Genomic DNA, 23,224 nt, shown 5'->3' on the forward strand with positions numbered 1-23,224 from the left:
CTTAATAGAGTCGCCGAGAGGTGTTTGTAAAGAATTGTTGAGCCTGTGACCAAACAGCTTTGCAGGTTTTGTGAGTACGGAAGACATTCCTAAGAGATGGATGGATGGTGGCTCGGATAATACAACACAACTGAGCGTCAACCTTCTTCTAGAAAGGACGATCGACGACTTGAACATCTTCAGTTTGAGTGAGATGCGTCTCATAACCCTGTCCAACAAGCGAAAGCTCAATGTGAGATGCCCATGAGATATAATTTTTACCATCCAACTGCTCGGAAGAGAGGGGTGCAGTGATATGGTTGGTAAAGATTGAGGTATCTGGTTTTAGGGTGCCAGATGTAGCCATTGATTAGACTCCGGACTGTTGGAGAAAGAACCCTCTGCCCTTGCAACCACGTCACAGGGGATTCTATGAGGAAGAGATGCAGAAGGGATACCTTGCCGGAGCAAAATCACTCAAACAAGGAAACCCTAGATTGAGTCGCCTGTTCCTTGAATCGAGAGATGTGCGAACTCACTGCCACGCCGGAGTAGAACCACCCCTCCGGTAAAGAACCTTAAAAAGAGGTCGTTATCACTGTTGTCGCTAGGTTCTGGGGATATACTAAAACAGCGAGGAGGTCACGTCTTCAAGCCACTTCGCGAGAGAGATCGTGGCGTCCTGCCTAACGGAGGAGGCGAGGCGAGGCGAGGGCGCGACAAAGAGGCAGATGCGGAGGCGGAGCAGAAATAGCGGTCGTCCGTTGAGAACGATACGTCGGAGATGCCCTCGAGGTGAATAACTCACTAGAGAACCAACTTCGATGAGATGAAGATCAAAGCTCGCCACTGTCGCCGCTCACTGTGGAAACCCTAGCCCTTGCAACCCGTCGTCCGTCACCACTGGAGAAATCGCGAAGGAGAGGGGCGTCGGGAGGAAGAACGTGCACAGTGCAAGGAGAAAAGAAAAACAAGCCTTGTGCGTGTGCGAGAGAGAGAGAGGAACGACGGCGAAAAGAAATTAGGGTTTCTTAAAAAATTGGCTCTGATACCATGTTATGAAGAAATTCGTGTTTTAGACACCACGGAGTTATTGACTTATATAGAGAAGGATATACAACATAATTACAATAATACCCCTAGTTATGTTACAATATTCTAATAATATCCTTTGGGAATTCTTCTAATTTGTCCTGGTGATGTCTAATATACCAATTTAGTCTACCATAAATTCTTAGTTTTGATTTTGGTTTCAAGCATGCATGGTCATTTTTCAATTTTTCAATTTCTATTTTCAATTTTTCATTTTCTAATTTTAGATTATCATACAATTCTAGAGGACATGTCTTTGCTAAGTTCAATTTTAACTCAGTATTTTTTTTCTTCTAATTTTACTAGATCTTTAGTAAGAATTTTAATGAAATTAAAGGACTGCTTGGGAGATAGAGCACGTACCTCACTTACCTCAATTTCTGATGCTCCCCCTTCATCGCTGCTCTCTTCTGATGATCCTCCTCCTTTATCAATGCTCATCTTTGAGCTGGTTTCATCTTCCACTTGATGATTGGCTATTAGGGTTAGTCCTGAGAAGGCTGCAACCTCGGACAGGATGATGAATCATCCCATGTGACTTTCAGGGTCTTGTCCCTCTTCTTCAATTTTGGGCAGTCATCCTTGATGTGCCCTTCTTCGTTGCAGTTGTAACATCGGACTTTCCTTTTTCGGTAATCCCTCTTTGTCTGCGATTTAAACTTATTAGATCGAATAAATTTATTAAACTTTCTTATCATAAGGGCTGCTTCGTTTTCATCAATTGATTCATCTGAGTCTGAATCTGTAAAATATCGTAACAAAAAAATAATAATAATAATAATAATAATAATAAGGATTAATGGACGAATAGCCTTAATGGAATTTTTAAGAATTTTTTGGGAATTTTTCGAAGCTTGTATGACGAGTTTAAGGGGATAAAAATTTATAAGCTTGGGAAAAGCCTGTTTGGAATATCCATTTAGTGGGAGTTAATTGAGGAGTCAACTTAGGGTTTAATTAATTAAACCTAAGTTAGGATTATAAAAGTTATATATATATATATATATTTATTTATTTATATTTATTTATTTATTTCTTCTCCCTCACGCCGAATTCCTCTTCCTCTCTTCCCGATCCCTCTTCCTCTCCTTCTCCCCTCTCGCGACGCTGAGCCGCCACCGCCTCTCCCGAGCTCTTCGCCTCCCCAACCCGACATGCCGCCTCGCGACGCCTCGTCTCCCACGAGTACAAAACCCCTCGGCCAAGGAAAGTCTCGAGCCTTCTCTTCCTCGTGCCGATCCCCTCTTCTCTCCCGTCTCTGTCCGTGCGCCGTCAACCTCGACGCCGAAGTCCACAACTGGCTAGTCACCGCCAATGACGTCACCAGCGATAGCAACGACAGCCGGCTCCCTTCCCTCTTCACCTGAGCTCTCTTCATCGCCAGCGGGAATCCATCGCCGCCCATTGCTAGGAGCCACCATCGACTGCTGTGGGCCAACATCGGAGCATAGGCGTCGCCGTTTACCCCTCCGAGTCGTGCCCTAGCTTCCATCGCAACGCCAACTCCCGATCCGCCGGTTCCCTTTCTTCCTCTGCCATCTCCGCACGGACGCACTCAGATCCGCCACCATCATCGTCGAGCTTACCTTCGGCCATGCCCTAGCCTTCGGTCCATCATCTTTCATCTAGTTGACTCGTCGTCACAGCAGCATTTAGATTTTGTCCGAGGGGAATCTGTGGATCTAGTTCCGAGGGTTGGTGTTAGACTTGTAAAGGTTTGATTTCATTATGGAATGTTGTGCTAACCAGGAGTGATTGTTCCTGGCAATAGCTTCGTAGTAGCTCAGGCCACAGATCTCCGGCAGCAGACACCTTCAGTTAGCATTTTCCAACAGTGGAGGGCAATGAAATCGGGTAAGTTTTAGTGTTGATTTTGATGGTTATTTAATAGTTGATCTATGGATTAGATTAGTGGGGTAATCAATATTTAGGGTTAATGATCATATCGATTAGGGTTTTGCCTAACTAGTTTAGGGGATTTTATTTAGCTATTTATTTCAAAGGAACTTGGTTAAGTAAAATACTTTGGTACAGAATCTGTTTAAGACGGCATCACGGCGTGGACTTTATCTGATACTATCTTCTTTTTGAGGCGGGTACCTTTGGCTTATCTCTTTTAATATTGTCATTCTGATATGCGTAATAGGTTATATCTAGTAGTAATGGTTATGTTTTGTATTTGCTTGGTTTGTCACTACTTGATACCCGTAGTATGCCCATATTGTTATCTGTTATGCATTTATGTTTGTGCCTCTTGATTATTGCCATGTGTATTTATATTCATAGAAGTAGTGACATACAATGCATTACCAGGTATAGGCCTAGCTACTAGATTTTTTATCTGGCATGTGTACCTAGTTTTATTATCTGGCATGTATGCCTAGATCCTTGTTATGAACTTGGTTTTCCTTTTGGTACATATTATATGGAGGTTGATATTTTCAGGAGTTACATGCTTTAGTGTCATGCACCATTTTGCATGATTGTATGTTGAGCGATTGTCCGCTCCTTTATAGTTGAGCACATCGCCAGTTACATAATTTACACACACAATCACTTATGGATTAGTGGTATATCAGCAGGGTGTGTGCAGTTTGCTCTGTCAGGACTCCGCTGGTCCGCTCATGGGTGGTGTGACTGCAGCGTGGTAGCGGGCAGAGATCCTTCCTCTTGACTGACACAGGGAGATGAGAGCTTAGGCTCCCCCACTATGTTTGGGATAGGAGGATAGGTGTACTTTGACAGCATTCTGTCCACTCGGTCACTCAGGAGTAGTGATGGCAGAGTGCACAATTGTCATAGCTTTACCCACTCGACCTCACCATTGCGTGTGAGGTGGCTAACTGGCGTCAGGGGTGACCATGTCATTTGCATCATATGCATGGATTGCATTTATTACTTGTGATTGTTGCATTTTGGATGCTGTATTTTGGTGGTTGCATATGATTGACATGCATACAGGAGACATGAGATATTTGGTCTAACGACCCTTGTATCCGGATAGGAGGGCCTGGTGAGTACAACTTCTTCTGTTGTTCAGTTTTGCATTTCCTGTTATTATTCAGAAGACTTGTACTGCATGATTATTGTTGATAGCTATATCTTACTATGCATGTCTGCTCGATACCCGATGAGTTCTTGAACTCATTCCATTGATTATTTTCTATTTCAAGTTGAAGACATTAGGAGGTTCCAGTTGCTAGTCCCCACTCCGTGTCGCAACTGTTTTCCATTTTTGGTCGTTGTTTCTTGTTATGTGATATACATACTTGTGATGTGTGTTTCTGGCACTCGTGGATCTTATATCGAGTTTTTGGTATGCTGCCCATGTTTTCCGCTGTGATGGTTTTCCGTTGTTGGTTGTATTTTCCTCGCTGTAGTGGAGTATGATTGATGTATATATATATATATATATATAACTGCGTGGAATATTTATTTAAATTATTGCTTATGTTCCGGCCGTGTTGGCCGAGGATTGAGTTGTGTATTTATGGATTCAGATTGTCACCGGTACAGGGGAGATGCTATCGTATTTTTCTCTGACAAGGACTCCTCTAGGGCGTGACATAATCGTTTGTTTTTGCCTTCAGGGCAACATTCTGACTTGGTCCTTTTCTTTGTCCTGCATCCTGAGATTCGTGTAATTCAAAAGTAGAGAAAAGACTTTCTAAAGTACTTACCTCGAGATCCTTGGATATATAGTAGGAGTGGAGTCTACTATAGATACCCATTCAGGTGTTCTTGGGAACGCATTTAAAGCATACCTTTGTGCGTCCCGATTCGTTACCGTTTCTCCGAAGTTTGTTAGCCCGGTGATCAACTCCTTGATTCTTTCGTGTAGTTGTGCTACTGATTCTCCTTCCATCCAGAGGTTCGTCAGTTGATTCCGGAGCACGTCCCGTTTCGCGAGCTTTGTTTCAGAAGTTCCTTCGTGCAACTCCAAGAACTTTTCCCAGAGCTCCTTCGCTGAGTCATAATCTCCAATCCGATTTACTTCCTGGGGTGGAAGCACGCTAAGTAGGTGGAACTCGGCTCGTCCGTTCGCTACGAAATTTGCTTGTTCCTTCTTGGTCATATTCTCCTTTTTCTTCTCCTTAGGGGGTTTTTGGCGCTACAAAACCGTATTTAATTATTAAAAGAATTTTGAAGTCGGTTTTGAAAAATACCTCCATTCTTTTCTTCCATGATGCAAATTCTCCTTCGAATTTTGGTGGATAGATCGTTGATCCGACCATCATCTTGATCTTGATGCTTCAGTCCTTCTGAGGCGGTTGGGCTCTGATACCATTTGTTGGTGTGGGTAGGCCGGCTAGAGGGGGGTGAATAACCCCTGCACAAATTAAAACAAAAAAAAACAACCTTTCTCGAACTTCAACTTAGATTAGTAGCAATAGCATAAAAATAAACAATACAAAAACTGAAAAAAAAGATACTCGGAATTTTACTTGGTTACAACCTGGATGGTTGTTAATCCAAGACAATGACAACACTAGAAAAATCTCCTTCATGTAGGCGGAGAAGCCTCTTATAATCTTTGAACGCTCAGACTATTGTTAGGAAATGAATGCTTGAGTTGATTGACTATTTCGTAGTTCCAGGGGTCTTTTTATAGCTCCTGGAAATTCTATCCATAGCTTGAGGGTGCCTCCAAGGGTATGGAGGGCGCCTCCAGTGAGGCGGCAACGGATAAAATTTGATCCACTGCCAACGGCTATTTTGGTCAAGTCGAGGGCACCCTCCATAGGCATGGAGGGCGCCCTCCACCTGAAGATGGCGGAGGTGCTGATTCGCTTCGGAGGCGCCTTCAACACCTTGTTGAGGGCGCCTCCAGTAGTGTTCTCCAGCTCCTTTCGCTCTTTTGCTGCTCCGATCGCCTGGGTGATTGCAGCTAACCGAAATAAGGCTCACCCGAACCCATTTTCCGGCCTTCTCCTCGAGCAGGCTTCCACTCTGGCTTCTCGTCCCTCAAACGTCGCGTACGTTCTTCTCGTCCACCGGTGTACTCTTCCGCAACCCTCTCGCCCCTCAGATCCACCGAGCTTGTCGGCTCCCTTCTCATGCCGTTCTTCTCGCTAGTTGCGTCTTCCGCTTGATTTCCTGTGTTCCTAAGCTCCTGCACACTTAGACACAGGGATCAAAATCAAACAGGACCTAACCTAACTTGGTTGATCACATCAAAACAACTACGGGTTCCAACACTTTTTGCCTCTTGTTTCATTTTTCAGAAGCTACATGCAACTTCATCTTTAAAGCTTTCTTCTGTCTTGATTTTCATAGCTTTCCAAATAATCTTCAGTCCATTAGCTCTATTACTAAGACAATTGTAATTGTAAAGTAATCTTTTTTCCCTCTCATACAAAGGAGACAATTGGATATGATAGAATGTACAATGGTCTTTATCAGTGTAAAATCTCAAGCCATGTCGGTCGACACAACTGAGACTTTTCATTTGCTCTGGTACTGAGACGCAGAACAACATCAATACTTAACGGAAACGCTAACGTGAACAGAGGAGTTGTTTTTCTCCTTTTACTCAAAGTTGTTTTGCTCATGAGTGTCAAGTCACTCACACAATGGTCACAATCACAACTTCGGCAAGCAAAAGGCCTACAAGCAGGGTCGCGCCATTGAGGCCGTCTTTGTTGTTCAGCTGTCACTAAGGTCGAAGATGCTATTATTAACCATTGATTCCTCACGTTGCTGCAAAGGGTAGTGAGGTTACGCTAGGGCAAGCAATGGGAGGAGAGAAGTTTGGTAAAAGAAGAGGAACTTGCCCATTATTGCCCATCGCCAATCCAATTTGTCCCAATAGCAGCACAGCAAGTTGTGAGGGATGCAAGGGAGGGAGAGAGAGTGAAATCAGGGGTAGGAGAGAGAGGCTGACCGCTGACCTACTGAAAAAGGAGGAAGAAGTGACACTCACTTCAGCAATTGGATTAACAACGACGATACTGATTGAGATCCACATGAGAGGTAGTATCACAAGAGAGATTCAGTAAGAGAGAGGAACTTCGAGATAGGAGAGTATAGTGAGGAGAGAAAGAAAAGAAATAAATAAAATCTTATCCCAAAACTCCTAATTAATTCAGGAAAACATGATTAAATCTAGTCCGAACTAAAATAAGTTTGGTTCAACCCTTATCTGATTAAATCAATTCTGAATTGGTCTCAATTCAAACTCATTTCACCATACTGCAAACCCTACCCAATGATTCCACTAAACCCAAATTACACTCTGATTTAGTTCCCTAAAACCTAACAATTGATTTGGTTCACCTTAAATAACCAATAAAATTTAAAATTAAATAGTAGTAAAAATTTTAATCAAAAGCCAAGCTAGTGTATTTGGACTTTCGTGTACATTTAAGTAATAATTTTGTTTACTGAAGGAAAAATTTAGTGTAATTAATAGTTCAACATGATTTTATATTTTGGAAGAAATAAGATATAAATGCAGTTACATATTTTTTTTTCTAGAAGATGCTCACTTTTGGTGGTTTATCCAACTCATATTGGAATCAAATTTTCTCTTGTATCTTTATTGGTGTCCCTGACCATAAGTATGCTAAATAAAATGAAACATGTGTTATGTTTCTAACATAGAGATTAGGGCATCTCTTTTATGCTCTAGAGTGGAATTGGAGTTCTTCTAATTGTTGCATATTTGATAAACCACATGCCATTTTGACCATTAAAGTTTAGGAGTCCATTTGTGTGTATTATGGAACCAATTTTGTTGTACCTAATTAGGTGTTTGGTTGGCTATATGAATCTTATTCTAGATCGTCGACATTCTCCAAGTAAGAGTAATTGTTGCTCAATTAAATGTGTATTTATTGTATATTAATATTTAGAAGGATGTGATCTTTAGAGAAATTGAGTCATACTTTACAGAGATATTTGATCCATCAAGAAGTAATGAGCATGTTCTGCCTTTGAGATTTAATGGTTTTCTCTCCTCTCCTAGTTACTCCATCAGAGTATCACATCAAGAGGGAGAGTTGGTACAAGAGAGTGTAATCCAAAGTCAAGGAGGGCAAGTTCAAGAGCAGTTATAATTTCCATGTTTGGAATAGAAAGTCTAAACATGAGTTACAAGTGAACAATGATCATAGTACTAAAGAAACTCATAGTCCTCTTCATGGAGATTGTGATGTTTAAACCATTGCGCATTCTCCTGTGGTCCAAGATTCTCCTCCTGTTATGCTTTTGGATTGTTCTCATGGTTATAATATTCCTGTATCTCGTTGATTTAGATATTCCTATTACTCGTCAAATTCACTCTCATCCTTCACTACTTTCTTCTTGTTATCGTTATGACATTTTTAATTATGTTTTCTACAAGTCTTTGTTTCCATATAAACGTTTTATTGCATCATTATCATATGTTTCTATTCCTCAATATTGGAAGATTTCTATAGCTAATCCAAAATATAAAGAAGCTAGGTTAGAGGCATGTTTTGAAATATTATACAGTGCTGAGTAACACAATCCCAATATATTATTTTGATAAATTATTGAAACTCTAAAACTGCTCAGTGCAAATAATGCTGCTTGTGTTGTTGTGTCAACCATGTCGAACAATCAACACTCCTTATCATACTATAAAATTGATTAAGATGAATTGAGATAATATTGTTATTTATTTATTTATTATAGCTTGTATCCATGTAAGATAATGTCAGAATTATACTATTCTAGATGGAATACGAAGTTCAAGCTTACGGATATAGATGTTATATCTTCTTTTTCTTCATCTTCTTCCTTTTGACCTTCAATTCTCTACTAGCACCATATATTGGAATATTGACATGATACCACAATAATATAGTTCTAATTAAAGACCCAAACTCTGGCATGATTCAAGATTTTGAATTTTGGTTAAAGGAGATGAGAGCTTTGAAAAAGAATCAAACATTAGAGTTGGTATCTTTACTAAAAGGAAAATGACCTCCTAGTTGTAAATTAATGTACATTGTTAAGCAAACACTTGAGCAAGCTTGGGCAGATTTAAAGTTTTTTAGTCGCTAAGGGATACACCCAGACATATGGTATTGATTATGATGAGACTTTTTCTCTAGTTGCCAAGATAAATTCTATTCAACTCATGGTTTGAAATCTTGCACTGTATCAAGCAGCACGATTGAAAAGGATCGTTCTGATAAATTTACAAGACTTGATACTACCCGTATAAACAATGTCTTTTGTGTTGAAATGTTAATCATATCAATGAGTATCATGTTATACCAACACTTGATACCCCTTACTAGCATGCTAAACTACAGAAAAATGAATTGAGATAACGTTATTCTTTATTTTTATAGTTTGTGTTCATTCAAGATATTCTCAAAACTATACCATTCTAAATTTTAAGTCCAAATTTAAGTATATAGGTGTCTTATCTTCTTCTCCTTCCCCCTTTCACCTCTAATCTTCCACTAGTATCATACATCAAATGTTGGCACGATATTGAAATACCAATACGACTCGAAATGTTGAATCCACTATCATCTTTTTTGTTGCAAACCTTTTTTGGAAATTAGATCAATTAAATGTGAAATATGACTTGCATGGTGACTTACAAGAGGAAGTTTACATGAAGTTCCTCTTAGATGTACTGTTATTGATAGAATTGGTAAGGCGTGTTGTCTATGGTGTTCTTTATAGAGGCTGAAAAAGTCACTATTTGATAGGTTTCATCAAGCAGTTGTTGCTATGGACTATAAGCAGTGCGATGTTGATCATATAATATTTTACTGGCACAATCATTACAAGGTAGCTATTGTAATTGTATGTGTGGATGATATCATTATCATTAGTGATGATATAGATGAGATTGGTGATTTGAAAACTCAAACATATGTGTTTGAGGTGAAAGATTTGAGTAAATTGAGTTATCTTTTGGGTATACTTCTCTCACAAATAATGTGCTTGATTTATTTATTGAATTGAGAATGTTGGGTTGTATGCATGCTGGGACTCAAATTTATTAAAGTCATCAGCTTATTACAAATTCAGTCACACCTGCTAGTTAGGATGGCCTCCAGATTAATTTGTCTCTTGAAGATTATCCAGGTCATGGTGTATTTTTCTCACAACATGGAAATCTTAAGGTGGGGTGCTTTACAGATGCAGATTGGTCAGTTGTTTAAATGATGGTCAATCCACCACTAGTTATTTGTACATTTGGTGGTGGAAATCTAGTTACTTGGTGGAGTAAGAAACAAATTGTTGTTGCTAGTGTAGAAGCAACATATAGACATAGTGCATCAGAGTATTAAGGTGATTGTACGCTATTATGGTTGAAGTAGTTCTGATTAGAGTTACGCCTCTATCCATAAACACTTTTCTTTTATGACAATAAAGTAGCCAGTGACATACCAGGAGGGGCGATTTTTGAAAATTGCAAATATTAGTGTAGATCAATTTTCACCATCAACAACAACAATAATCAAGCCTTATCCCACTAGGTGGGATTGGCTATATGTATTCTTTTATGTCATTGAGCTGTATCTTCTACTATATCATTATCTATACTTAAATAAATTTTATCTTATTTTATTGTTGCTAACCAAGTCTTTTTCGGTCTTCCTCTTCCTCATTTAATATGCATGTTTGTCATAATTTCACATCGCACTAGAGCATTTATTGGTCGTTACATGTCCGTATCATCTTAAACGTGTCTCTCGGAGTTTTTCCTCAATAGATGCAACTTCGACTTTCTCTCCAATACTCTTATTTCTTATTATGTTCATCCTGGTATGCACATCAACTTTAACATTCTCATCTCTACAACTTTCATCTTCTGTTTATAGCCCAACATTCAGCTTTATATATAACATAGCAGTTTAATTGTGATTTTATAGAACTTTCTATTAAGTTTTAGAAGTATTTTATGACCACATAAAACACCCGACACTCTCCTCTATTTCAATCATCTTGCTCGTATTCTATGTAAGACAGCTTACTCAATCCCTCCATCATTTTGCAAAAATGATCATAAATATTTAAACCTCTCAGTTTCAAGCAACTCGTCATCTCCTATCTTAACAATTATTTATTACGTCTAATATTCCTATACTTAAATTTCATATATTCTGTCTTTATTATACTAAGCTTCTAGTGTTTTCTTTCAAGATTCTAGTTTAGCATTTACTCCACATGTTTCATCTACCAAAACAATATCATCTGCAAACAACATGCATCACGGTACTGTGTCTTGAATGTGTATAGTGAGTTTGTTCATAATTAGTTTAAAAAGATATAAACTTAGAGTCCTTGATATATCCCTATCTTTATTGGAAATATTTCAGTTACTCTACCTGAAATCTTTACTCTGGTCGTTACATCCTCGTACATATCTTTAATTAGTTCAATATATGTTACGCTAACACTTTTCTTTTCTAGAATTCTTCATATAATTTCTCTTGGGACTCTATCATAAGTTTTTTCTAACTCAATGAATATCATATGTAGATCTTGTTTTTGTAAGAAAATGTATAACTTCTATTGTTGACCTTTCCAAATTAATTTTCGGTCACCATGATCTCCTTGATCTTATTTCTATTATTTTTTCCCAAAGTTTCATGGTATGACTCATTAGTTTAATACCCCTATAGTTTATATAATTTTGTGCATCTCCCTTGTTCTTATATAAGGAAACTAGAGTACTTACTCTAACAGACATTTTTTTCGTCTTCAATATCATGTTAAATAATTTTATAAGTCATTTAATACATTGTTTTCCTTAGGCGCTTTCATACCTCTATCGAAATATCATCTTGTCCAATCACTTTTTCATTGTGTATTCCATTTAAAGTTTGTTTTACTTCTAAAATTTAAATTTTACGATAAAAATTTAAATTTCTATATTCATTCTTAAATTACCCAAGTTAAGTTGGCCACATAAACCTTCATTAAAAAGTTGATAAAAATACATTTTCCACTGCTCTTTTATTTCTCCATCGTTTATTAGTACCCTATTACATTCATCTTTAATACATTTTATTTGGATAAGATCTCTTGCCTTCCTTTCTTACTTTAACTATTCTATAAATGTCTCTTTCTCCTTCTTTTGTATCCAATTTTTGATATAATCGTTCAAAAGTTTCATTCTTTGCTTCATTCACTACTTTCTTAGCCTCTTTCTTAAATATTGTATATTTTTTTAAGTTTTCTTCGTTCTTACAAATATATAATTTATTATAAGCTGTTTGTTTTTCCTTCACTTTCTCTTTACTTTTTCATTCAACTACTAGGATTCCTTATTTAGTGGTGCATATCCCTTTGACTCACCGAGTATACTCTTAGCTACTATTTTCAACTTTGATACCATCTTATCCCATGTCGTATTAGAGTCACCATATGTTTCACTTAATGCTTGTACTTCTATCTTCTCCTTAAATATATTTTGCTTCACATCTTTTAACTTCTACCACTTAATTCTAGAAGTCGTATATATTTTCATTTTATTGATATCATCTTTCTATCGATTTTCACCATCCAAAAGCCTAAATTTCAAATTTAAGGAGCTAGCTTGGTTCTAGTTGAAATAACGATCCGTCAATCCCTAAAGCTTATTATGACTCAAAGTCGAATAATCATTTGTGATCTCACTTTCTCGTTATATTTAGCATTTCTACATGTGAGACCTTCATTTCAATCTAAATAATAAAATAAAGTTTATACTTTACAACTCTCCTTCAAGTAAGGAAACATGAAAGAAGAAAGGAATAATTTACTCCTCTTGGAAGACTATTGCTTTTGAGAAAAATAGAGGAGAAGATAGGGAGGAAGAAGCAAAAACGGAGAGTTCTACCTTCTTTGTTAGTAATCTCGACTAGTTTTGGTGAGTTTGGTATTGACGCAAAGAGTGAAAGTCAAGACAAAACAAGGCTAATCTTGCGGTGCAGCTTATGTTGTATTTCTTGCTTGTTGGAGAAAAGAAAGGAGAAGAAAAGACAACTCTTGTGCTTGAGAAGAGCAGAAAAAATTACAGGTTTATTACTGTTGGAGAAGAGGAGAAGAAGGGAATGAGAAAGAAGAGAGAGAGAGAAATAAAAGAGAGGGATAGGCGAAGGGGTGGCATACGGCGCAGTCGGGCTCTAACATGCATGGAGGAAAAAGGGAGAGAAAAAATAAAATAGAAGGTTTCCTCAAAAATGTCCTAATTCAACTTGTTTAATCCTTAAACTTGGTTCGGCCATAACTTGACCAAATCAACTCCAAATCAATCGCGGTTTGAACTAACGTAATGCTTATATCCGCATCTATCTGTTGAATTTAGTTCGAACCCTATTCAATTTTAACTTAGTACCTTCACTTTGTGTTTTATGATTTAGTTCATCTGTTTATTATTGTATATTTTATTTTAAAATTTAATACTTAATATTCCATGTCACGATATTTCCTCGTAAAAGTGGTACCAATACATAGCCTAAGTCGTGGGCTTTCCAAATATATGATCAATTTTAGTCTTCGGCAACGAACGGTGGTGAATTGATCAATCAAAGTGACGGTGAGGGCTTCCAAATATATACTATTATTTAAAAAAAAATGTTAGAGGGGCGGTCACACCCCCTCATCCTCACGTGGCTACGCCACTGAAAGCAGCCATTGAGATTGCTAATAATCCAGCTCAATATGATAGAATGAAGCATGTAGAGCTTGATTCACATTTTATTAAAGAAAAGTATAAAAGAAGGAAGCATTTGTATTCTTTACGTGCAATCTTCTCAGTAATTAGAAGATATTTTTACCAAGGGATTGACTTCTATTATGTATAAGATGGGTTTAAAAGATATTTTTACACCATCTTAAGGAGAGTATTGTAATGAAGGGCTTGAATTAAATTTATTGAGTTACCAAGTACCTCATTGTAATTTTTAATGTCAATCTTAAAGTGGCAATTTAGGGTTGTGAGCAGGGGGATGAAGGAGGGCATTCTCCTTCTTTCTTGCTCTCAATCTTGAACTGGCTTTTAGTAGAAGTGCTTCACAAGAGATCTATAGAGTTGTGGGTGTTGCTTGTTTTCACATTAGAAGTTTGTTTTTTCTGAAGACACTGACTACTATTTGAATTTTACATGACATATTTGGTATGCACAGTTACTTGTCTATGCTTCTTAATAACTAAACTTTTTAAAATGCTGCAGCTCAATGCTAGAAACAAGTCTGCTGCTGCTGAATGTTTCATGCGTACAGAGCTCTTCTTAGAAGGTTATTATAATCTTTCTTTTCCAATAAAGAAGATGGTTGTCACTTTACCTGTATTTGTTATCGTATATGTATATATGGATTCTTCTATACTTTGTGGAACTTTTGCTGATTATTTTTTCTCTGAATGCTATTTTGATTTAGAAACCTTAATGATTCTGACAAAATATGGTTGTGCTATCAGCTCTCAAGTTAAGGTGTGGCTTTGAACCAATTAATTTTTATCTACATTAAGTCTTAGGATGTCGACTCCATCTAATGGGATAAGGCTTGGTCGTCGTTGTAGTTGTTGCAAGTCTTAGGATGCTATTTAGGGCATCCGTATTGGTTTGAACGTTAATATATGCTACCTCTTCATATAGCATGTCACATATCCATTATATTAAGAGCTTCCATATTAGTGGAATTTGTTGGGTGTTGTGACATTCAATTGGTGTTAAAATCAATATGAATGGGTGTTATAACACCCATAGAACACGTCACTGAACGCATTCAAAAAAAATTTATAAAAAAAAATCTCACTTTGGTGCATGCATGCACACGCTAGAGAGAGAAACTCATCACGTGGTTTACACGCTCGATGGGAGGGCGTGAGGGTGGATGCAGGTGGCCCACCCCACATGGGTTCAAAGCACGAGATGGGAGGGCTTCATGGGTGCTCTCACATGTTTTTTATATTAAATAAAATTAAAATAAAAAATTTTAAAATTAAAAACCAACCAAACAAAATTGAATTGATGATATTTTATTGCCAAACTATTTTTGATGAGGTTAAAATAAAAAAAATTAAACTGCTAGTTAATAGCTATTTTAATAAAATAAAATTTCATCTATAAATACTCATCATCTTACACAACTTATGTCAATCATTCAAACACCTAAATCTCTCTAAAAATCTTCTCTCTACTATTTTCATCATCTCAATTTTATTCTGAATATTTATTTCTATAATCCTACTTTCCTCTTAAATGGATGAAAATAACCGAGAATTTTTTAGAAATTTCGTGAATTACTAAAAATTATCGGAAGAAAATGCTCCTTTTCACAAATTCCACCAAATTATTCATAGTTTTCATATCCACCCATTATCCACATAATCCATACCCACAAAATAATTCATACGGTCCATATCCACTAAATTATCCATATAATTCATATCCACAAAATTATCCATCTAATCCACATGCAACCGGTATGCTTTTTACATTTCTGACGGAAAATGAACCGTTTACTCTGACTTAACTGTCTGACCGCAATTGAATTCACAAATTTGGAGAAGGCAAATTCTGGCGCTACGGGTAGAAGAAAGCAATCAACATGGAGTAAGGTTGAAGACGAGATTTTAGCGAGATCGTTTGTCACTTTCAGCGATGATCTAATCATCAGCAATGATCAGAAGGTAGATGCTTCAGGGACGCGTTGCAAGCTACTACAATGAGAATCGTCCTCCAGGTACACCCAGCAGTATTGCAAGTGTCATACGATCACAATGACATAATTCCATACAAAAAAAAGTATATCGCTTCAACACAAATTACAATAATGTTTATCGTGCGTATCGTAGTGGTCATAGTGATGAGGATACATTGTAGCTTGCGTATGAAAAATATTGCGAGTAAAATAACAACATTGCATTTAATCTCGAGCATGTATAGAGAATCGTAAAAGATCGTCCAATGTTTACTCTATAGTCCGTTGATCACCTTGTTGGCACGAAGAAGGCAAGGACCTCGGAGTCGGGGGCAAGCAGCACCTCATCTAACCAAGATGCAAGTCTACATGTAGACCTAAACAAAGAAACAACTCGTTCAATGGGTCACAAGACAACAAAAAGAAAGGGAAAAGACAAAATGAAATCGGATATTGAAGGTATGACAACAAATTTGAATAATATGTTTGCAAAGTTTATTGAGTATACAAGCATAAAAATGACTGAAGTTGAAATGAAACAAACAACTTGAAGTTGAGGAGATGAAAGCAAAAGCTACCTTATCCAAAGTTCAACTAAAGGAATACACAATCCTTTATTAGGACACTTCACAAATGACAGAGGAGCAACTATCATCCACGACTATCTATGTCAATAGATTAGGGGGAGATGAAATATGTAATTTTCATTTATTATAATTTTCTATTATTGTAACTTTTCAATTAACGTACAATTCTTGATCAATTAATATAGTCATTGCAAAGTAGTCATTGGAATATAGCAGTTGGAATATAGTTGTTGACAAGAAAAAAATAAATAGACACCTTGTGCTAATACAATTCTTCATTCTAAGAACATACCATTTGTCAAACACATAGACTTGAATTCGTTTCCTCCAAAATGTTTCAATATTCAAGTAGCACCAGCTTGAAAATGAAGTCCAAGTTGAAGTTGTTGACGAAGGTTATGATCTGGGGAATGAGTTAATGTCATTGATACTTCAACAAAGCCAACAAATAATTGAAGCATATCAAAATAATAACGAGATGCGGCGAAGAAGGTTCATCCAAAGAAATCGTGAAGTCAGGCATGCGAGACTCTTCGATGATTATTTCTCCACAAACCCGGTGAATTCGGATCAAATATTTCGCAGACTTTTCACATGTGAAAAGATGTATTTTGTCAATTAGTGAATGCACTTGAGAGTCATTCATCGTATTTTCAGCAGAGAGATGATGCTGCGAGAAGAAAAAGCTTGTCACCACTACAAAAATGTATGGATGTGATTCGCCAATTTGACTTATGGAGTCCCAGTCGACCATCTTGATGAGTACCTACCCATAGGTGATTCACTCGCCATCAAGTGTCTTTTCAAGTTCTGCAGTTATGTGGTTGAACTATTTGGTGATCGATACTTGAGAAGGTCGAATGTTGATGATGGTCAACATCTTCAAATGCATGATGAAAGGCACGACTTCCCTGGAATGTTGGGCGGCCTTCATTGCATTCATTGGGAATGAAAAAATTGTCAGTTGTTGGAAATGCCAGCTTACTAGAGGTCATGGATCACTAACAATCGTGTTTGAAGCGATTGCATCACTTGTGGATATGGCGTGCATTTTTTGATATCGCAGGTTCACGTAATGATACTAATGTGTTATACGAATCTCCCATATTCAATAACATCTTACAAGGAAATGCCTCAGAGATTAATTTCACGATCAACGAGACTCAATATACGAAGGGGTATTATCTAACAAATGGAATATATCCAAAATGGACTACTTTCATGAAGGTTTTTCCTTGCCTGGAAGATTCCAAGAGGAGGTTGTTTAAGGAAAGACAAGAGGCTGTAAGAAAAGATGTTGAACAAGCATTTGAGTTCAAGCTCGATGGGCAATTATAGAGGTCCAGCTCGTTATTGGTACACGAAAAAGTTAAAACATATTATGATAGTATGTATTATTTTGCACAACATGATTGTTGAAAAAGAGGGGGGTTAGGTGACAAATTGGTAGAACGATGAAGGTGACGAACCCACACAACCCGTCCAGGGCTCAAATCGAGGATTTCATGATTATTTCCAAACAAATTTCGAACTATGTGACACTCATGTGCATCACCAACTTTGTGCCGCCTTAGTTGAACATATTTGGTCACAACACATCAATCTTTGAATTAATATTGTATAGTTTCTTTTTACATTTAATTTATGTTGTTTTTTAATTTTATGCGAGTGTTATTTTTTTATATGTTGTACTCCTTCATTTCAAATTTATAATAATATTTTAATTTTAAATAAATGGCACTCATAAAATACAACAACAACAACAACCAAGCCTTTTCCCACTAGGTGGGGTCGGCTGTATGAATCCTTTTACGCTATTGAGCTCTATCTCCTATTATATCATCATCTATATTTAAATAAATTTTATCTTGTTTTATTGTTGCTAACCAAGTCTTTTTTGATCTTCCTCTTCCTCGTTTGATATGCATGTTTATCATAGTTTCACATCGCCTAACTGGAGCATTTATTAGTCGTCTAAGTACATGTCCGTACCATCTTCAACGTGTCTCTCGGAGTTTGTTCTCAATAGATGCAACTCCGACTTTCTCTCTAATGCTCTCATTCCTTATTTTGTCCATCTTCGTATGTCCACACATCCACCTTAACATCCTCATCTCTGCAACTCTCATCTTATTCTCATGTGCTCGAGTCATAGCCCAACATTCAGTTCCATATAACATAGCAGGTCTAACAGCGATTTTATAGAACTTACCTTTAAATTTAAGAGGTATTTTACGGTCACATAAAACACCTGACGCTCCCCTCTATTTCATCCATCCTGCTTGTATTCTATGTAAGACGTATCTCTCAATCCCTCCATCATTTTGTAAAAATGATCCTAAATATTTAAATCTCTCGGTTCCGAGCAACTCGTTCTCTCATATCTATATATTCTGTCTTTAATCTACTAAGCTTAAAACCTTTTCCTTCTAGTGTTTTCCTCCAAGATTCTAGCTTAGCATTTACTCCTTCACGTGTCTCATCTACCAAAATAATATCATCTGCAAACAACATGCACCACGGTACTATGTCTTGAGTTCGTCCATAATTAGTGTAAAAAGATAGGGACTTAGGGCTGATCCCGATGTAATCCTATCTTTATTGGAAATGCTTCAATTATCAAGTCTTTACTCTCGTCGTTACATCCTCATACATATCCTTAATTAGTTCAATATACGTTACGCTAACACCTCTCTTTCTAAAATTCTCCATATAATTTCTCTCGGGACTCTATCATCTTTTTCTAAGTCGAATATCATGGATAGATCTTGCCTTTTTTCGTCATACTTTTCAATTAATTGTCTAAGGAGATGTATAGCTCTTATCATCGATTCTGTCGACACGAACCCAAATTGATTTACGATCCGTTTAATCTTTCTATTACTTTTTCCCAAAGTTTCATAGTATAACTCATTAGTTTAATACCCCTATAGTTTGCACAATTTTGTATATCTCCCTTGTTCTTATATAAGGGAACTAGAGTACTTATCCTCCAATGATAAGCCTTTTTTTTTGTTTTCAATATCATGTTAAATAATTTTGTAAGTCATTCAATACCTTGTTTCCCTAAGCACTTCCATACCTCTATCGGAATATCATCTGGTCCAACGGCTTTTCCATTGTGCATCTCATTTAAAGTTTGTTTTACTTCTGAAGTTTGAATTCTACGATAAAAATTAAAATTTCTATGCTCATTTAACCTAATTAAATTACCTAAGTTAAGTTGGTCACCTAAACCTTCATTAAAAAGTTGATGAAAATACCTCTTCCACCGCTCTTTTATTTCTCCATCATTTACTAATACCCTATTACATTCATCTTTAATACATTTTATTTGACTAAGATCTCTTGTTTTCCTTTCTCTCACTTTAGCTATTCTATAAATATCTTTTTCTCCTTCTTTTGTATCCAATTTTTGATATAACTGTTCAAAAGTTTCATTTTTTGCTTCACTCACTACTTTCTTAGCTTCTTTCTTGGCTATTGTATATTTTTTTAAGTTTTCCTCGTTCTTACAAATATATAATTCCTTATAAGCTATTCGTTTTTCCTTCACTTTCTCTTGTACTTTCTCATTCCACCACCAAGATTCTTTACTTAGTGATGCATGTCCCTTTGACTCACCAAGTACACTCTTAGCTACTATTTTCAACTTTGATACCATCTTATCCCATGTTGTATTAGAGTCATCGTATATTTCACCTAAAATATATATATAATTATTTTACATAAAATAAGAAAAAATTATTTTAAATAATAAATATATATATAAATTATATTATTATTTATTTTAAATAATAATCATTTAAATTGTGTAAATAAAATTGGAATTGTATTTATTTAATGTAAAATAAGAATAAAGATGAATGAATGGATAGCATGTGTTAATGTTAAAATGAATGTGAGAGAATGAATGTGTTAATATAATGCGTATGCAACATGTGGACCCTACACTTTTTGACGGGATAGTGGGTGTTATATCACCACCAATGTGGATGCCCTAGCACCTCATTTTTATTAACACACCCTCACATTCATTTTAGCATTAATATTGATTATTTGTAGGTTCCACTATCCATTTATTCATCTTTATTCTTTATATCCAAAATTTATTTTTTTACTCTTTGAATTTTTTTATATAAAATCCGTTCATTAACAACGTTCAATTCTTTGATCGCGGTTAATGTGTGGGTGTTATAACACCCATCCACATTGGTTTGTAACACCATTTGAGTGATATAACACCCATGTATTAACACCAATGTGGATGCTCTTAATGAGAAGTGACAACAGTAAAGGACAAATCAGCAAAAAAGATGCACAATCTTCAGATCTTTTCTCGAAAGCATCTATTTTTTGAGGGAAAAAACATTTACTGTTTTCTTTTAAATAAGATTCAGTGGATTATATTAAAATGTGATGCTTTCACTAGAGAAATTAGTGGGTTCATTGTTGGTGTGAGATTTTAAGGAAAAAATTTGTATATCTAGCAACAATCTATACTCGTTATTTATAATATCTAACATGCTAGCACTGCTACTAATACTTAAACATGATAATATATTATCATAATGTAGTTTTTAACCATCCTGATCAATTCCAGATTCTGTCAGTTACAACATGCTAAATTGTGATTGTGATGAAGATTTCTAAATCTCATTCTCCAGAGATGATTTATTAGTTCTCAAACATTTTGTTTTATTTATTATTCAGCAGAAAACTGTTTCCCATTAGATAACAGAGAGAGATGTGTTCCCAAGGAAAATAGCAATTCATTATATCTCATTCTCAGAGAACACAAATTTGCTAGGTTATTACTTTAATCAATGTTATCTATACATAAGTTTGTTTCAACAATAGATTTTTTGTTTTGTTGTAATAGAATAAATAGACAAAGGATGGCCAATGTGTTCATATTAGGAAAATGGACTAGAGTGACTTCTGTTGAGGGAGACCAATAATAAATTTCTTTCTATTATGAGTTAATTTAGAGTTGCTGTTTGGCACATGATTATCTACTAAATAATCAAATAATTCTTTTTTGCTGTAATTTTCAGATTCCCCAGAAAAATCTATATAATTTCCTTGACATCCGCCTATTTTAAGAATGACGCTTAATGAGAATGGTTAACCATGCTGACCAGCACATACCATGTCAATGCTTTGCTAGCTTCAGATTCCATTAAATTAAAAATCTTGTCTCTGATTGTTTCTGATAGAGATTGAATTTGGCAGACTGCTGATTTGGAAGTCTTTACAAGATTGATTTTCTTTCAACAGGATGAGGTTTTCATTAAACCATTAAAAATTGTATTATGTCTATGTATCTTTCTTGGGTTAATGATGCAACAAGCATGCAACTGAACCTCAATTTTACTCTTTCCTTTTTTTTGTTAAGAAAAAATTGTGTACTGTTGTAGGTCAAACAGATGATGAAATCAGCAGTTGAATTTCCTTGAACACATTAATTTTGTTTCCTTGAATACATTACTTATCTGTGTGGTTTTGAATTTTGTATTTTTGCTAACCACCACACTGAATTTCAGGCTTAATTGATGTCATAAGGGAAGATGTTAGCATACTGACGTTACTTGCAGAGGTTTTATGCCTTCTAGATATGATTGTGAATTCATTTGCCCATACAATATCCACCAAACCTGTTGATCGTTATACTAGACCAGAATTCACTGGTAGCTCCTAATTTTCTTTCGACTCAATTTGTGTATCAAGTTGTATTAGGAAATTCCTAACCAACTAAATTGTTCAGATAACGGTCCTGTGGCTATTGATGCTGGAAGGCATCCTATTCTTGAGAGCGTACACAATAATTTTGTTGTATGGTTCAAATATGATCAAATGAATTCAATTTTATGTCTTCATATGCTTTGTTCATGTGACTCCTACCTTATGTTCTCTAATTCTGACACTAATGCAGCCTAACAATCTTTTCCTCTCTGAAGCATCTAATATGGTGATTGTCATGGGACCAAATATGTATGGAGCCTTCTGAACCAGTGTGTCATGCTTATATTATGTCCTAAACAAACTGTTATTTGTTGTCTTCAGAATGTCGTTAATTAGCAGCAGTTGTACTTTTTTTCTATCTTAACTATAGATTTCTTGTCTGTGCCAGGAGTGGTAAAAGCACTTATCTTCAACAAGTTTGTCTTATCATCATCCTGGCTCAAATTGGTTGCTACATCCCTGCTCGTTTTGCATCACTAAGGACAGTTGATCGCATTTTCACACGGATAGGGACGGGAGACAATGTCGAGTACAACTCAAGCACAGTACGGGACTTGAAAACTTATATTTACTTTATGAAACTATACAATAATATTTTGAACATTTTTGTCACCATATAGACTCATTTTATAGAAAGGAATCTACTTTGGATTCATGATACAAAGGCATGCCTTAAAACCACCCATATGCATAACACAAGCCAAAATTTTGCCTAACCACATATCAGTACCTTTTACATTTACTGCCATGTCACGTTCTCTTGAAGTGACTCACCTTTAGTCCCTAGAGGAAGGCAAGGTGTGCTATTTATCCACTCATTAGTAAGAGGGGGATTGCTGATTCATTAATTTACAAGGCAGAGGGACAACTAAAATAAAAATGAGTAACCATCTTGATTTATGCATCATCTTCCAATGACAAGTGGTATTAGCATTAATCTAAGAGTCTAGGGTCTGACTGGTTGAGTGGGTCAAACATGGGTGATGAGTCTAGGCTCACAAGCTATAGGTTGTGTGGGATGTCACAGCCCAAAGACTTCTATCCTTATATAGTCTCCCTACTCGTGACAATATCCCTCACTACATCATAACCATAAATAATATAGAAAAATATTAACACGATATCCAATTGAAGATGATGAATAACAACAATAATCAAGCTTTTATCCTGCTAAGTGAAGTCGGTTATATAGATCCT

At 36.3% G+C, this 23,224-nt stretch overlaps 1 protein-coding gene across 1 annotated transcript in view; it reads left to right on the forward strand.

Annotated features, from left to right (window-relative positions):
• Positions 1-23,224, forward strand: part of LOC122021480 (DNA mismatch repair protein MSH4) — an 87,630-nt gene that overhangs the window by 59,195 nt on the left and 5,211 nt on the right. Inside the window, exons 15-19 of the mRNA XM_042579602.1 lie at positions 14,225-14,288; positions 21,829-21,972; positions 22,050-22,117; positions 22,218-22,276; positions 22,416-22,572. Coding sequence (XP_042435536.1) covers positions 14,225-14,288; positions 21,829-21,972; positions 22,050-22,117; positions 22,218-22,276; positions 22,416-22,572 — 492 coding nt within the window. The remainder of the gene's footprint in view (positions 1-14,224; positions 14,289-21,828; positions 21,973-22,049; positions 22,118-22,217; positions 22,277-22,415; positions 22,573-23,224) is intronic.

Source organism: Zingiber officinale, chromosome 9A (genome assembly GCF_018446385.1).
Source record: "Zingiber officinale cultivar Zhangliang chromosome 9A, Zo_v1.1, whole genome shotgun sequence".
In the NCBI taxonomy this organism is placed as follows: Eukaryota; Viridiplantae; Streptophyta; class Magnoliopsida; order Zingiberales; family Zingiberaceae; genus Zingiber; species Zingiber officinale.